Consider the following 16,853-nt stretch of genomic DNA (forward strand, 5'->3'; position numbering starts at 1 on the left):
ATCAGGCACCCTGTTTCCTTTCAGTTCTGATAAATGGCTTGTGGGTAGCTCAAGAAAGTGAGCCAAGCTATAAAACATTAGGAAAGGTAACTTTTCCCCCAAGTCAAGTTAGAGCAGTGTTTCTCAACCTTGGCTAGGTAATTCTGGGAGCTGAAGTCCATACAACTTCAATTTGCCAAGGTTGATGACTTAGAGTTTTGGTGACTGTATGGATGTGTTATCTTCCTGGCCACAATGCAGAAGTGGTCTGTCACCCTCTTCTCCTAGGGTGCTTTTTGTATTTCCTACTCTAGCTATAGCTGTGGGGCTTTCAGGTGGTCTCCCATCCAAGTACTAACCAGATGCAACCCTGCTTAGCTTTCTGAGATCAACAAAGGCTGGGTAGATATTGCCATTCGCTGCAATTCTTCTCAAAAGCTGTGGGGATGTTTTCATCATCATCATTTTAGGTTGGCCCTTCCCAGTCATTAATTCCTCCTAACATTTGTGGGCTTGGTGTTTATCATGTCTTGGAATTTTTTTAAAAAGGGTTTTAATCAGATTTGTCAGATGCTTTGGGATTTTTCCAATTAGCAGCATGGAAATCCTTTTAATAAATAATAAGTCAGCTCTCTCTGCCTTAAACCCTGCAAGATCCAGCCATTTCTAATCATGATAAGCCAGACACCCAGATGAAGTAATAGAGGATTCGCCTCCCACCCAAGTATTTTCCACAAATACATCTGTCCAGCAGTGCAGAATTAAAGAATGAATGAAGTAGGCAGATGACCCTGGATATATCTGTGTGTGTAATTGTGTACCTTTGCTGTGCTGATATGGGATTAATGAGCCAAAGGGTGCAGAGCAATGAAGAAGACCACATTGGGTGTGATGTGCATTCAGCCATGCGCTTTTTTGTATCCTGTCTATCTGAGAAGTGTGAACGCATACATGATTTAAAAAAAAAAGGTTTTCTCGACAGCAAATGTGTTGTGCCACATAGAAAATCTGTCTCTTGCACACATCCAGTGCTGTCTGGTTCATCTCCCCTGGTGTATCGATCAACCACAGTGACTGCCTTCACACACACACCCTCTTACTCTGGTTAACAAAGAAACCCATTTTTCTGGCATTGTGCCACACGCTGGATCCTAAATGCAGCAAGTGGGCGAGGTTCAGATTTCCACCTAAACTAGACAGAACTAAGCCAGCTTCACATGTTGCTGTAAATGCAGGTTTTTAGTTGACCCAGTTAGGCAAATGCAGGAAATATGGCAATTTCTGTGGCTGAGACCTCACTGTCAAGCCATGGGGCATACTGGAGGTGGAAAAGGTGTCCTTAAAATGTGTCCAGTTCTCCGATAGGTAAACTTCACTTGCTGGGTTCACACAACATACATAGTTTTTATTTATTGTAGTTTTTCGTGGCATCGTGCTCTAGACAAAGAAAACCCATTTTGTCAAGTGGTGATTCCAGATATTGGAAGCCATTGAGGAGACAAGGAGGTTGTGTGAACCCACCCTCTGAATGTTCCTGGATTTCTTGTGTCCCTTTAAGGTGTCTGAAGATCTCAAGGCAACTTAGTACTGTGCTGGATGCCTTCACTGCAAAAAAAGAATATGGGGGGGGGGAATTCCATCATCTTTTTTTCAGATTCTGTTTTGGGATACAGAGGATCTCTACAGATTACAGTGGAATTAATGGCACCTATTAAGTTTATTTTGTACCATGTTGTAGCTAGTCAATTAAAAATAACCACTGAGATATTTGATTTATTTTTTTTTATCTTGCCCAAAGTCATGCAGGGCAGTTTAGACAGAAGAGTATTTTCGATAAAACCACCTTATAAAATAACATATCCCTTCTCTGAGAGGGCCCCTCAATTTCTAGGCATTCTCTTTTTTTGATTTCAGGAGAGTCTTAAAATATTTTTCTCCCAGTGGCCTTTGACATTATTTTATGGTTCTTCACTGGGTTCACACCTCCTAGTATGCATAACTATGGTTTATGAAAGTCATTAGAAGCTGTTTTCATACTTCCTGTAAATAAATTATATAAATAAAATGTTCCCTCGTTGGCTGAGTTTTGGCTAAGCAAGTTGGGTGATTCCAGTCATGGGATTCCTGTTTTTAAACCATGATTTACAGATTGTAAATTACAGATCTACAGACCATGGTTTACCATCGATGCCACCCAACTGGGACTTCTTCAGCAAGTGCCGGTGAAGCAAACCACATTATTGCTGGTTAGTACAAGGGGTAAATCCAATCACTAAGCCACAAATTATGGCTTGCAAACCACATTGGCTGGCGTTCACCGGACATTTAAGCCCCAACTGAAGCAGGTCAGGCCATGGTTTAGAAAGATGCTTGAGCCTAGCCACTGTGGTTTACTAAACTTACTTAGCGGCTGCTATTTTTTAAAATATTTCTTACTATTTTTGTTGCTATTTGATTGTTTTCAGAAATTATGTATGCGCATGTATATATGTGTGTGCGTGTGTGTGTTTGTGTCTGAAATAGTCAGAAAGTGTCTGGTAGCACCTTTTCCGACTTGCCAATTTTATTTAAAAGGCAGACACCTTCTGATTTTCTGTTAGCCAAGGGTAACACAGCTCGCTCCCTTCCAGGTCTCAAACGACAGCTTAGCTTTTTGGAGTAATCATAACCAAGCAGAGTGAACAGCATTTCACAGGGAGCTCGTGAACCCATACAGTACTTCTGTCCGCAGGGACACCCTCAGATGCAGGGTTTTTCTAATCCACCATAGATACAGCGACCATCTTTTCTTGGAATAAAAAAAAGGACAAATCTGGAAAAGGGGCAAATCTGAAAGAGGTTCATAAAGATAAAAAAAAAAAAGAAATAATGGTTTGTGTTTATAACTTTGCTTGACGAAGGAAAATTCAAGAGCAAAGCCAAGAAAATTTAAAAAGTTAAATAAATCTAAAGGACAGCTTTCTGAAATAAAGGGCTGGCCTTTATAAGAAAGGACGTGTGTTCACTGTAACCATAGACCTGATTTCCAACGCTTGGAAGTATTTCCTGTTTCAGAATGGCGGGAAATTGCGGCTCCAATTTTATGGCCTTACTTGAGGGGATTAGGAAGGACACAGATGCAGGCTTCACCCACCCATGTCTTTTGTTGTTGTTGTTTTAGATTTTTTTTATCCCACCTTTATTAGTTTTATAAGTAACTCAAGGTGGCGAACATACCTAGTACTCCTTCCTCCTCCTATTTTCCCCATAACAACAACCCTGTGAGGTGGGCTGGGATGAGAGAGAGGGACTGGCCAGTCACCCAGCCGGCTTTCATGCCTAAGGCGGGACTAGAACTCACAGTTTCCTGGTTTCTATCCCGTTGCCTTAATACACTAGACCAAACAGGCTCTTCCTTGTCTTGAGCCTCTACCAGCTGTCCTCCATTGCCAAAAGGGACAGGAAACCAGCTGGTGACTTCACGGAGTCATCCATGTAGCTTGGCACTATTTTCTTTTGGATGTTCGTTTGACTTCCCCACAGCTTTGGGATTTCCTGGTGGTCTCCCATCCAAATCCTGGCTATGCTCAGCTTCCAAAGAGGAGAATGGGCAGGTGTCACTGCCACACCTTAACCCTGGTCCTGTAGGAAAGCACCCTTCACAGTGAACCTCCCCTCTGTCTCTCCCCCTGGGCACCTCCCCATGTTCCTACAGCTCCCGGTCAGCCATGACGTTGCCCCCAGCGTTGGCAGGGGCCGGGCCTCGGCGTGGCAGCATGCCCCTGCCCATCAAGCACCAGCTGGTGAGAGCATCAGCAGTGGACGAGCTGGACTCTCCTCCGAGTTCCCCAGAGGTGAGCAGCCATGGCGGAGCGAGTCCGGCGGGGGGCCGAGGCCCGTACAAAGTCATGCTGCTTGGCGAGAGCGGAGTGGGCAAGACGGCCTTGGCTGCCATCTTCGGGGGCCTGAAAGGAGTCGCCCATCACGAGGAGGACCATACAGGTAAGAAGCCAGGAGGAAGGTCCTGTTCTATCAAGAGCACAGGATGCATCCTGGATTTGGGAACAAAGCACGTGCAAGCCAAGAATGCTAACAGGCTGTTTCCCTGGCGCATCTCGGTGGCACGGACAATGCGCAGCATCTTAAATTTGATTTTAAGTTCAAGAAGCTTTTAAAGAAGGTATTTGGAATGCCTGCAAATTGCAGTCGCTCTGAATTTTATTTAAGGTTATGAATTTTATTTATTTACTTCTTCTCTTTCGCAAGTGATCCAAAGTATGAATAACTGTGCTGGGAAATAGGGCGGTTATCATCGTAACTATCACTAGGACGACGGCCTGAGGCTTGGTGAACTTATTTGCCATTTTATTTCCCTGCTGATCCTCGCAAGGAAGTTCCAACTTCTGACAAAGGTCAGAAGGTTTAATATTTTATGAACTGGGGGATATAGGAAAATGCACCACCTGGGTCGGCTGAAAGCATTGGACGGATCAAAAGATTCAGTCAGAAGGATTGGAATGGTGTTTATCATGCCATTAATTTGGAATCGCCAAAACAAGTGATAACAATCTATTTGTGGCTTATTAGAGCTCAGCGAAGCTACATCCAGCAAAATACTTTTTTTTTGTTACACTTATTTGTATTTGACGGCTTAATGAGAAAATATACATCCATATTCTATCACTGAGAGGTTCCAGTAACAGTCTTTTCATCTGGCAATCCCTGTCTGTTTAAAGAACTTTCAAAAGTTCCACCCGAAGGCTGTTTTTCCCATCATAGAGATGGGGATGAGGAAACAACTCCCGTTGAATTCCTGCCTGCTAAAGTTACATGAAAGTTAGGGGAATCTTGCTTTTTTAAAAAAAGAAAAAATTGCATTCCACCTTCCGAGATACACATCAGACTTCGGGGCTGAATTTGCTAGAGCCCTGTTTCTGAACCTTGGCAACTTTAAGCTAGTGCGATGTTACAAATTTGGTATAGTGCAGAGGTGAGACGGATCGAGATATTTAAATTATCTAGGAAAGAATTGTGCAAACACAGCATGGCTTTTACATTACCGCAAAATTGCTCTACTGTGAGTGAAGGGCTAACGATTAGGCCGTTTTGCAGTGCTCCTAAAAATATTTTAATTTACCTAATTTCTCCCAAGGATGCTAGATAAAATGAAAAATGAACACATTTCAGACCAATAAATATGTATAATTAAATTGAGCACAAACTAGGGAGCTGGTTGGCATATCCCATCCTTGCTTAACCGTCAACCGCTCTGGAAAAATTTGTACTTGTAATAAATAATAAACATCTCAGAATGGTTCTGCATAAATCAGGATCTAACCACCACCCTCCCAGCAATCAAAGCAGTTAAATCAGCACTTGCAGTTTGTTTCAGGCAGGATCAAGGCAGGGGGATAAAACGAGGAATAACAGACAGTTAATTAATTTTAATTTAATTTTAATTCGACGGTGATCCTGGCCCAATCCTTTCCTTTATCACAGACACAGCTGTTTTCTGGAATATTGTGCCTGGCACGTCACTCTGACCTTTTTCAAACATGGATAGTTGGAACCCAGGTTTTACTTTGTTCTTGGCTTAAATATAAAACACGCAAGAAAATATCCTGAACTGAACGCCGTGCCTAATAATTTAACCCTTCTGGGAACCTGCTGCCTTGACACGGTTGAACAGAGTGGAGGCCTTGTTTGATCCATACGGATCTGTGTTCTCGCTGGTCCCAAGAAACCAGAACTCAGGAGAACAGTGTACTTTGCGAACCAGGTTAATACAAGATGGAAGGCAGAATCTCTTCTGGCAATTGGGGTTCACTGGAGCATCCCAGGTACCTTTACTGCCAAAACTGGACCAGTAATATGGGACCTTTTGAAGACTCTTAAAAACCTGGGGCAAGATATTAATTCCAGCATCCCCAAACTTGCTCTCTTCTGCATCTTAAGGCAATGTGGTTTTTTTTCCCTTCTTCCTGCATCTCTCTTTTCTCATTGAAGACAACAGTCCCCACATGGGTGGGGAAACAGAAATCCTGCCATGATAGCCTCTTAGCATTATACTCGAACTGATTTCTTGGGCTGCTTTGCTTGCAAATGCTGATGGATCGAATCATTTCAAAGACCAAATCGTTTCCCCCACCATCTTTTAAAAAGACCCGATAGAAATAGGATCTTTTCCGACGATCCCACTGTTCTGATCAGATGTTCCTTTTTTTTTTCCCCACCAGAAGATTCCTACGAAAGAAGGTTCTGTGTGGATGATGCAGAAGTCACCCTTATATTGTATGATATCTGGGATCAGGTATGTACAGTATGTCTGTTTCCTCCGTTCTCTTTTCAGAAGGAAAAATAAGCCATTAAATTGAAAAGGACAAACTTCCCAACGCCCTGATATTATAACCTTCCGGATACTCTGAGGTTGATTCAGCCCAGATGTAAAGTCTCTGTAGAATTTGTTCTTCGGCGATTTAATGCATGGCACAGACCCAAATGTCATTTTCGGCAAACGATCCATGTGAGAATGCAGTGAGCGGCATTTTATTCTGAACAGAAGATTAGACTCTTGGTTAGTGGGATCAAATGCCTGATCTGAAACCCTTCTGCCCCATAAATCGTGCAATATAATTTAAAAAAATTATTTATCTTTACACAGAGGTAGGAGCAGCACTTTAGGAGATGCCCGTGTTTCATCCCTGACAGGAAAAAGGCTTCATCTAAGATGCTGTTGGTTTGTAAACCTGAACAATCCAGAAATACCTTCTTGTCTCCAGCCCCGTTCACGTGCAAATGTCTTTTCAGCAAATCAGTGTAAAGGAGACGTTGAAATTCAAATTTAAGTTTTTTTCCATTTTAACAGACAGTGGGAGGATTTGGATCGGAATTGCGTGGCTAAAGAAAGGGTGATCTAAATTTCTTCATTAATGGCCCCCAACCAAATCAGATTATTGACCTAATTAAAACACACACAATGTAACCTCCCTCCACCAAAAACACAAAGCACAAAACGTACAATCTTGTCTTTCACTGACTGACAATCCACACTAACTTGATTTGGCCTGAATTTCTGATTTCCAAGTGATGCCTTCTCAAGTTGCGTGCACAGAAACCAGGAATTCAGAGGTTCTGAGAGTATGTATTGAGTGAGTCAAGTTTCTAGCCCTTAAGATTTAATAATTCTGTGAATTATTCCTTGTGAATTTTTCAGAGAGTTCGGGGTAAATCTTATTAAATGGGATTTCTTTTGGGTTAATAATTGCATTTTCATTTAAGCAGCAAATGTATCTGAACTTTTATAATTTGCACAAGGGAGAGGTCTGAGTCTAGTTTACTTGGCATTGAGAAAAAAAGATAACAAAGAAGATTGAATGGCTGTTAAGGGAAATGTGGGGAATTACTAATGTTTTGGCTAAATATTCAGAAAAGGAATCCAAGGGATAAGCAGCAGATCCGGAGTGGGTCTTGCTCCAGTTTTGGGAAGATTATGCAGATGTGCGTGAAGGTATTATTTGAGATTAATGCAAAGATGATGGGCAACAGAGAACCATCCAAGTGGTGGCTGCTTTTAAGTTTAAACATTTAGTTGTAGAAAAAGACATGACATCATTTCGCAAGATCCTTTAAGTGGAGGAAGGCAGTATATCAACGCATGCAAATTACACATCTGCTTGGAAACCATGGGTGTTAATAGAGTACTACAGTGCACAGATATGCAAATTGATATGCAAATGCTGCCAGGGTTCCCTCCAGAAAGAATGGCAGCATTCTGTGTTATGCAGATATATGCCAAACAGCATCCAAGGGCTGGGGCAGCTTAAGAGGCCATTTAATTCCTATTTTCTGCAAATGCGTTCATTCTTTCTCAGATAAGTCAGCGCATCTTCCCAAATCCACCTAATTGTTCCGTTGCTGAGACCTGGCATTTCAAGGTTGGCTTATTTGAATTTTTTTGTTTGATTTTCACTTTGAGGGGAAGGATTTCTATCCTTCCCATCATAATGAAATAACCATAGGGCTTGCCTGAGCCCTCTGTTTATCCATCTGCATTCCTGTAGTTAAAGAGCTGGCACATTCAGCCGACTTTAAGAAGTCCAGACATCTTAAAGTTGCCAGGGTTGAGAAACACTGGTTCAGAATCTCAGCAAGTGGCAGTGGTACTCTGGACAGAAATAGGGTTAGCTGTAGTGCGCATTTGGATGGGAGACCACCAGGAAAAGCCAGACGAGGAAGTTGAAAAAATATCATCTTCATCATCATCACTATAGTTCCAGGGAAGCCAATGAAAGGAAGGTCTGTCCATAGAGGTCTTCCCTGGATCAACTCCACTGTTGCCACTCCTATAGCAAGAGATTATAAGGGGGAGGCTTTCAGAATGCCAAATCCAAAATTCAAAATAACTATCCTATCACCATGTTCCACTACCCCAAACCCAAGAACGTGGAACTACATGTCAGCCTGGAGTTGGTGCCCTTATTTTGTCCATTGAGACCAACAGGTGCAGACAGACAGGCAGGCAGTGTAGCATAGTGGTTAAAGTGTTGGATTAGGATCCAGGTTCAAGTCCACTCCCAACCTTGGAGGATCCCTGGATAATCAGAGGCCAGTCAGCCCAACCTACCCTGCAGGGCCATTCTTATGGAGAAAAATCAAAGGAGAATATGCTTGGAGGGGCGTATATCTCATTAATAATAGCAATAAAAATGATAAAATCCTGCAGGAAAAGGAGACCTCAGCCTGATATTAGAAAGCTGCGATTCCTTGCAATGGTTTTCCCGGGACTATAAAATGGGACTGTTATGATTCATTGGCTCAAGGCTTCCTTTCGCCAAGTGACACCAAGGAGAAACGTTCTCTACAGAAATCACGCCTCGGTTTCGGCTGCTCATAATCCACAGATCCTCACCACCCCGGCCTTTGATGTTTTCTTTCTCTGGAAACCTTTCCTTCACAGGGAGACCCTGGAGGATGGATGCAAGAATCTTGTCTCCAGACGGGCGACGCCTTCCTGGTGGTGTTCTCAGTGACCGATCGGCGCAGCTTCACCAGGGTCCCCCCCACCCTCCTGCGCCTGCGGGCAGGGAGTCCTCGCACCGATCCCCCCATTATCCTGGTGGGGAACAAGAGTGACCTGGCCCGTTCCCGGGAAGTCTCCCGCGAAGGTGAGTTCCCCAAAGTTTGTGCGGTGGCTGTCCTGATGCGGCCACATGTGGGGCTCCAGCACCCTCCCGCCTGCTCTGTTTGCAAGGGTAGCAAGTAAGATTACCTTGATGGAGATCTGCAGGAGCTGTTCCCTAGGCAGAAGGGGCCAAAGTGTTTTTAAGCCCAGAAGAGCAAGATAGCATTCAGAAGCAGCTCAGGCAGACACCTCCCTGATTCATTTAAGCATAAGAAGGGGGAGGAGGTTCAGCACAATCAGCCCTGCAAAATTTGGTTATTGTGGCCTATTAAAAGGAGTTTTAGCCTTCCTGTGGAGTGGATCTCCTGGTCTGGTCTACCGAGTGGGGCTGACAGGCGTAAGTCCAGCTTCATCCATGACCTGGCAGGGGATGAGGCAGCTGTAATGGGTCGTGAGAACAACCTTAGAGAAGAGGTTGGACACTGGTCAAAAGTTGTCTTGTGTAATGATTGCCTATTCTAAAATGCATCAGACTCATAAGCAGGAATTCAAAGATATCTGATTTATTAAAGAACAGCATGCAGGATCACAAAGAAAGCTGAGAAAGGTAAAAACGCGGGTAAATTCAAACTAAAAACCCTTGGTGAAAACAAAATCCCTCCCCCCGTAGACTCTTCTCAAGTCCACAATCCCAGGTGCTCCTAACGGTTTCTGATGGTCTGCGGGAAAAGTCCTTGAGCAGAGAAGATAACCCAAACACATTCCATTGTCCTGATTTCACATACAGAGCTTGGTACAAGGTTTCACAGCAGCTCCCTCCCAAACAGAAACACGCGTCAGCTCCATGGCATGAGAAACGTTTGAAATACATTGAAACAGTGAACATGACATCCTGTACGGTGGGATCCAGCAGTAGCTTCTTGAGGAGGGGGCAGACCAACACCTCCTGCTTATTTTGTCGATGATTGTTGTCACCTTATCATGGATCTTTTTCTTAGCCTATCTTATGCACCCGCACAAGTCGTGAGACTGCAGGTGGATATAAACCCAATAAAGACCATTTTTAGAAACCAGGGGCAGAAATAAATTTACAATCCCGGGGCAAGGGGTTAAAAAAAACCCCCACCCAGATGGCTGAATTGCTCTCCTCCCTTCTTGTCCTCCACCCCAGAAGGCCGCAGCCTGGCAGTGATGATGAACTGCAAGCACATTGAGACCTCTGCAGCCTTGCATCACAACACAGAGGAGCTGTTTGAAGGGGTCGTGCGCCAGATCCGCCTGCGCCGCTGTCGGCGGGAGGGGGATTCCCTGAGCAGGCAGGGGGCCGTCGGCCGTCGCGAAAGCCTCACCAAAAAAGCCAAGCGGTTCCTCTCTAGCCTGGTGCCCCGCAACGGACGCTTCTTCAAGCAGAGGTCAAAATCCTGCAATGACCTCTCAGTGCTATGAGTCTCCAGCCTCCTGAAGACCCCAGAAATTTCTCCAAGGAAACAGAAACCATTTCTTGCTTCTCCCATCCCCAAATGCACCACTCCGGACAGGTGTGTGCATAAGATGCTCCTCGGGGCGCAACTCTCTCATCAGCTTTGATGCGTAACTTATCAAGTTTCACCTTTGGCATCACACTGAATTCTTAGGAGGACCGTTCGTGGCGGAGGGAAGGTCCAGTTTTAGAAGAATGTTTATGATACCCTGGAGGATTTGGAATTGGGCCATGATGGAAATAACTGCTCACCTCCAAGCTCATCTGCCTCACCCCCCCTCCAAAAGACACCCCATTGCACTCTTGTGAGATTATTATTGGTGGTGGGGAGGTGACGAAGCACCATCATTTTCAACTTCAGCTTTTAAATCGGTCCTAAACATGCCAGGCAGGGCCAAAACGCTTGTTCAGAGACTCAGGGTTTTCTTTTCAATCTGTGTTTCTTCTCCTCTGCGGCAGTTCGAAGACCCGCCCTCTTTTTAAAGGGGTTTTTAATTGTTTTCGAGGCACCGGCTAGAAGAAGCCCACTGTCTGTGTGAACAAACAAGCGAGACGTGTGCGGGATGCTTTCACCGTTCTGCTCTTTTCCTATCGCTGTGGAAGGGACTGGTTTGGCGGCACCTCTATGCGGTCGTCTTCAAAAGGCTCTGAATTCCGTGCAATTGCGAACCTCACCTCGACGAGGCCTTGCTTAAAGCCATGGACTAGCACCCGAGGGTCCATCCCACCCAAATGCTTCCTGCTGGCATAAACTCTTTGCCCCTCCCTTCAAAGGGGAGCAAAGACGGAGCCTCAGCTTCCTGCAGAACGGGAACATTCGTCTTTTTAAGCTCCGAGCTTCACGCTTCTCAAGAGCATTTACGGACATCCTTCTGTGGGCCGGTTTCAAGCAGGTGACTGCTGCTCCAGAAGGCCTGTTTTGGTTTGTTTATTCATGCTTGGCGTTCGCACTTTTCTTTCGAGCAACTGTTTTATAAAGACTTCGGCAAAGCAGAGTTGCCATTTTCTATGTTTGGTGCATCGGCAGAGACAGGAGCCGGGAGCAACGGGCTGTTTGCAATTCTCTTTGGAGGGTTATTTAACCAGCCCGTCCTTTTAAAGAATGTCTGAAACCGAACAATCCCATCCTTCTCGTTCCAATATAGTGAATGCCAACCTCCCTACCAATCCTGCTGCGTACGCTAGATTTCTCCTTTAAGATGGTGAAGCAGGAGGTGGAGAGTGTTTTCCTTTAACCACTATCCTTGGATGATTTTGATGATGATTTTGATAATTTGATTTGAAAGCGCCAGACCCACCGAGGAACTGGACAAAGCAGCTTTATTACACCTCGCTTAAGCAGTTCTTAAAGAGAATTTTAGTTCTGTAGAGAAAATGTGTTCAGTTTCTAGAATAATCGAGATGTTAGGGGTGGTCTCCCCGAGGCCTCCAGAAAAAATTGAGATAGAATGCCTGACCGCAAGTGGTTGTGCCCTTATTTTCAATTAAAGCCACTTTCTACTACATTGTGCCATCCTTATCATATCATCTGGCCACATTAAAGCACCAGGCATGGCATGCAGGGAGGGAGGGAGGGAGTGAGTGGAAAGGGTGGGATAAGAAATGAGTGGAAGAATTTAGTCAATGAGTTGAGAGGCAAGTCACATTTCTATCCTGTTTTGACTTGGGAAGAAGGAACGGGGTGGCCTCCCACTTAGGTGCACATCAGGGGGAACATCTGGAGATCAGGAGGAAGAGATGCTATTTCTGTTTCAAAGGAAAGGCAGGAAGCCCTCTGCACATGGCCTGAGGTGCTCTGCCCCCACTCCTTCAGTCCTTTGATAGTTCGAATCCTCGTCTGGAACCCAAATTCTGGCTTTTGATGCAGAGGATGTCTGGGGTGGTAGGGCTGCAAACATCCAGGTCATGCCTGGAAAGCCACCAGGAGGCACGGGAGACTCTCCACTACCATCTAGTGGTCATCAAGATTCCCACAGCCCAGATCCAGGCGTCCTGGAGGAGAAGACTCAGGGAGGCGAGAGGCAGCCCCTGGAGCCTTTTTAAGATGCAAGCCGTGTCTCCCCTGATCAGCAGCAGAGACAAGCCGAAGGCTGAAGCTGTCATTGTTTTCCAGAAGGGCCTCCTACGCCCGTTCTCAGAGAATAGCACCTGCAGCAAAGAACATCATTTTCTTCCCACCACTCCTGGCCCTGCAGCTTCTGCAACCTTACCTTGTTATACCTCTCTCGCATTTTCCTCCATTCCCACCTGCCGAGTCTCTGCCCCTCATGGAGAACCACGTCCTCATGCAGAGAATGCCTAAACCGGTGTGGACAGCCTCTCCATGCATACTGCTCCCAAACCATAGATCTCACAATCAGAATTCTTGTAAAGGCATAGAGCGGGTTTTACAATGAAAGCTAGTTTTTTTGGGTAGCCTGGCAGGAACCCTCTTTCCAAAACCCTTTCAGCCCTCATCTAACAAATATCAACCGGATTGAGTCCCCCCTTGTGGCTCCATTACTCCATTCTTTCAGGGTGAGAACGCCAGCCAGGAAGAACAAGGTAAATGGGGAAAACTCAGCATGTCTATTTCAGGTGCAGTTCTGTAATTTCCTGGGTTTAACACAACGGGAATGAAAGATTGCATTTCTGGAATGGACGCTTCTATGTTTTCAGGCACTTTGAGATTATACATATATCCCTCCCCCTGTTCAAGTAGCTGTTAAAGAAAGTTTCCTTGGATTTATCCAATGTCTGACTTGGAGTACAGGTAGTCCTTGCTTAATGACCACAATTGGGACTGGAATTTCAGTTGCTAAGCAAAGTGGTCATTAAATGAATGTGACCCAATTTTACAACCTTTTTTGCGACGGTTGTTAAGCAAATCACCATGGGCATTAAGTGTACCACATGGCTGTTAAGTGAATCATGTGGTTCCCCGTTGATTCTGCTTGCCGGAAGCCAGCCAGGAAGGTCAAAAATGGCAATCACATGACCACAGGATGCTGCGATGTTCATAAATGTGAACCAGTTGCCAAGCGCCCAAATTGTAATCACGTGACCGCAGAGGTGCTGCAACAGTTGCAAGTGAGAGAACCAGTTATAAGTCAGTTTTTCCAGTACCGTCGTAAGTCCGAACCATCACTAAACGAATGGTTGTTAAGCAAGGAGTGCCTGTACTTCCAAGTCCCATCTGTTATATGGGTACCACAAAGCCCCAGACTACAAAGTCCCCTGCGTGGGCCTAAGCTTTGGGGGAATATTCGAGAAAGTCCAAGAAGGAGATCTCAGCTAGGCCTCACTCTTTGCCTCATATTTACACCCAAGTCTTTGCCTCATATTTACACTGCACAAAGCAAAGAAAAATCTAGCAGAAGCCAGGATGGTTTCCCACCATAGTGTGTAATAAGGCGATTAATTTTTCCTCTTCTTAAAGTGGTGCTCAACCATAAAATAACCCTATGGGAATTAACAGCCCCCAAATTCATTAAGTCGATCAAGAAATAAATTGCAGGATCCACCCAAACAAAGCTCAACTCGCCAACAGATCGATTGATCAAAGGCTGGCCAGAGGAATGCCCTGGGTGTTTGTTGGCAGGAAATGGAGACAGAGTTCTACCTTTTCTGCCGTTATGTCCCCACGTGGGACTTGGAAGGAAGTTGGGCCCCAACCCTGTGATAGCCCTGGGTCCCCAAGACGAGTCCTCAATAGACTTGTCTTCCAATGAATTTCTCCACTCCAGGTATTTATTTCTGTTACCTCCCACCCTTCCTCCGGGGCCAAAGCAGCACAGTAAACTTAGTTCCTTTCTTCCCCTGCCTTTTATCCTCACAAGCTTGTAGAAGCCATTTAAAGCATTTCCATCCCATTCTCCAGCTGAAGAGACTCTCAGAATGACTTACAAAGAACCAGTAATAAGGTAGTGCTTGACTGTAGGCATAAGCTGATACGGCATTAAAGGATAATGGGATGAGGAGGACCGAGGAAAAGAGCAAGCTCCAGTAGCAGATATCAGAATCAAATATAGTGTTATGATTACCTGCCAGAAGAGAAGGGGTTAAAAACCAAGCGGCTCTTTCAAGTTGGTGACCGTATTCCTGCTTTTCCATCTCTCCTTCTGATTAAAACATGGAGCCCGACCAGCCCCAATCATATAGGTATAGCTATATCCCTATGCCCCAATGCCATGCTGGTTGTCAAAGAGAATATGGCCCAGGCCACTATTAAATCCATGGTGTCACTATTAATGCATTAAAAAAACTTCACAGAATCCACAGGGTCCTGAGAACTACTTGGTTGACCTAAGGGCTTCCAAAACCTTTATTATTCTCTGCCCATTCTTTCTTCCCAAATCAGAAGCCTGTTTCAATAATAAAAATTACCTTTTTGATACGATTATGGTATAGGAAATAGAACGTTCTAATTGCAGTGTATTAAAATCAGTATTAATAATACAGCCTTCCCCAGATATGTTGGACTACAGCTCATCAGTCAAGAAGGCTTCTGTTTTTTAATAAAATTCCTTAGTCGGAAAAGACGCCAGCAGACTCCTTCCGTTCATTATAATGAATGCCCCTTATTGCTTCGATGGGATGTACATTGCTGTTTCTCTCTAAATTTGGTGCGTCACACCGAGCATCCGGGAGGCAGGAAGGCGAGGCACAGATTTATTGAATCATGGAAAACGGTTACGGTCCAAGATATCTGGAGGGTAGCAGAAAAGGCTATTCTACACTTTCTGCCTCCGGACGGAGGAGCATTGAACCCAAGATCACCCAGGTGTTCCACCCTGAAGATGCCCCCCTCCCAAACCAATGCATTCAGAATTGGCTCTCTTTTCAAGTTATCCCTGTGGAAGTAATTGAACAGATCAGCAAAAAGGGTTCTTGGTGGTCTTGAGAAGGGGACAGAGGATGCTGTGCTTTGTCGACAGGGCAGCGCACCAGGTCGTGCTGCAAGGCCGCCCCTTCCCCCCTCCTCTGCCAACCAAGGGGGTCATTCTCCCCAAAGCCAAACTTCTTCTCTTCCTGCTCCCCCCACCGGCCGCCCTCCTCCATATAGATTTCCAAGGCTCACGACTCCCGAACCTGAACGGGTTTGGAAAGGGGGAAGGGGAGAAGGCACAAGATATCCATCACTTTGCCATGGAAACGTCCTTGTGGTCCCCAGTTGGGGAGTTGCCACGGAGACAGGATGTTTCCTATTGCTATAGCAACCAACTTCTGCTTAGTAGCACCAGCTAGCAACTCGCGCCCAGCATCCAGCCTTCAGAAGGGGGATCAAGGACAGAGGGAGGTAAGGCCATTGCAGGGTGGGGACAAGGCAGGCAAGCAGGGAGAGAAGGGGGCATTTATGGCAAGGCGGAGTCTGGGTTTCAGGCTCCCAGGATGGGGAGGGGTGCACGATGATGGCAGGCAATCCCTGGACAATCCATCCGCCTGCAGGCAAAACCGCCCCACCCCACCCCCGTGTCATAAATCCATGGCACGTTTTGCCTCCAGTCCCCACCCCGATACTTTGCAGGGTTCGTCCCGCCAGCCGCGAGGGAGCCAAGATCTTGGCCGCCTCCCAGGCTGGCGGAACCAGAAAGAACATCTACCACCGCAGTTTCAGTGCATGGAGCGTTGGAGCGCAGAGGACACAGAGCGTTTCCTCTGGGGCGAGCCTTCTGTGCGGAAAGACAAAGGCTCGGTCCAGGAAAGCAGCAGTAAGCAGCCCACCATTTCTGCCAGAAGCCTTTTTTAGGGGCACATCTGCCGATTCCTCTGGGTGGCCTGCAAGTTGTGGGGATGATGAACCCAGGCCAGCCTCACCAGTGCAGCTGATGCGCCAACAGGGATGAAGCTAGGTTAAAGGCCCCAGGCTTGGGAAGCTAAGTTAAACCCCACACCACAGAATGGGTGCCCCGCTTTATTAATACATCGTCCCTGGCCTTGTCTTTTTTTTTTTGTGGGGGAGGGGAGGAAGGAATTCTCCTTTTAATCACTCCTACAGAGAAATGCTTAAACATGGACGAAAGGTTCATTCTTCTCATAATGTACCTGAAATCATACATACTTTGGAGGGTGGGGAAAGAGGAGGGAAAGAGAGAGGGATGCATTACCGAACAGGTTTTGGAAATACTGATCCAAATTAAGAAGTACAGCTTCCTTCCCCTTCTCACTAGGACTCTAGCTGTTGAAAAAAATCCCCCCCCCCCATATTTTAGCCCCATCCTAAAGATTTCCATCTCTTTTCAGGAGAAACTCTCTCCAATCCTTATTGTGCCCCCCCCCCAGGGGAGGGCGCTGAAAAACGGGCCATGTGCTGGG

The 16,853-nt window shown here is 45.6% G+C and overlaps 1 protein-coding gene across 1 annotated transcript; it reads left to right on the top strand.

The window, feature by feature from the left end:
• The first annotated feature begins 3,686 nt into the window (after positions 1 to 3,686).
• REM2 (RRAD and GEM like GTPase 2) lies at positions 3,687 to 10,599 on the top strand. The gene is made up of 4 exons (XM_063301553.1): positions 3,687 to 3,960; positions 6,195 to 6,268; positions 8,915 to 9,122; positions 10,251 to 10,599. Exons 1-4 carry the CDS (start codon positions 3,687 to 3,689, stop codon positions 10,523 to 10,525), a joined length of 831 nt encoding a protein of 276 aa, XP_063157623.1. The 3' UTR covers positions 10,526 to 10,599.
• The last annotated feature ends 6,254 nt before the right edge of the window (positions 10,600 to 16,853 follow it).

The sequence above is a fragment of the Candoia aspera genome, chromosome 4 (assembly GCF_035149785.1).
Source record: "Candoia aspera isolate rCanAsp1 chromosome 4, rCanAsp1.hap2, whole genome shotgun sequence".
NCBI lineage: Eukaryota > Metazoa > Chordata > Lepidosauria > Squamata > Boidae > Candoia > Candoia aspera.

Bases quoted from the DNA above. Each gene is read 5' to 3' on its own strand.
- REM2 (XM_063301553.1), top strand. From the start codon at position 3,687: ATGACGTTGCCCCCAGCGTTGGCAGGGGCCGGGCCTCGGCGTGGCAGC. The intron at 6,269-8,914 runs GTATGTACAGTA...TTTCCTTCACAG, and splicing joins TGTATGATATCTGGGATCAG to GGAGACCCTGGAGGATGGAT. The intron at 9,123-10,250 runs GTGAGTTCCCCA...CCTCCACCCCAG, and splicing joins CCGGGAAGTCTCCCGCGAAG to AAGGCCGCAGCCTGGCAGTG.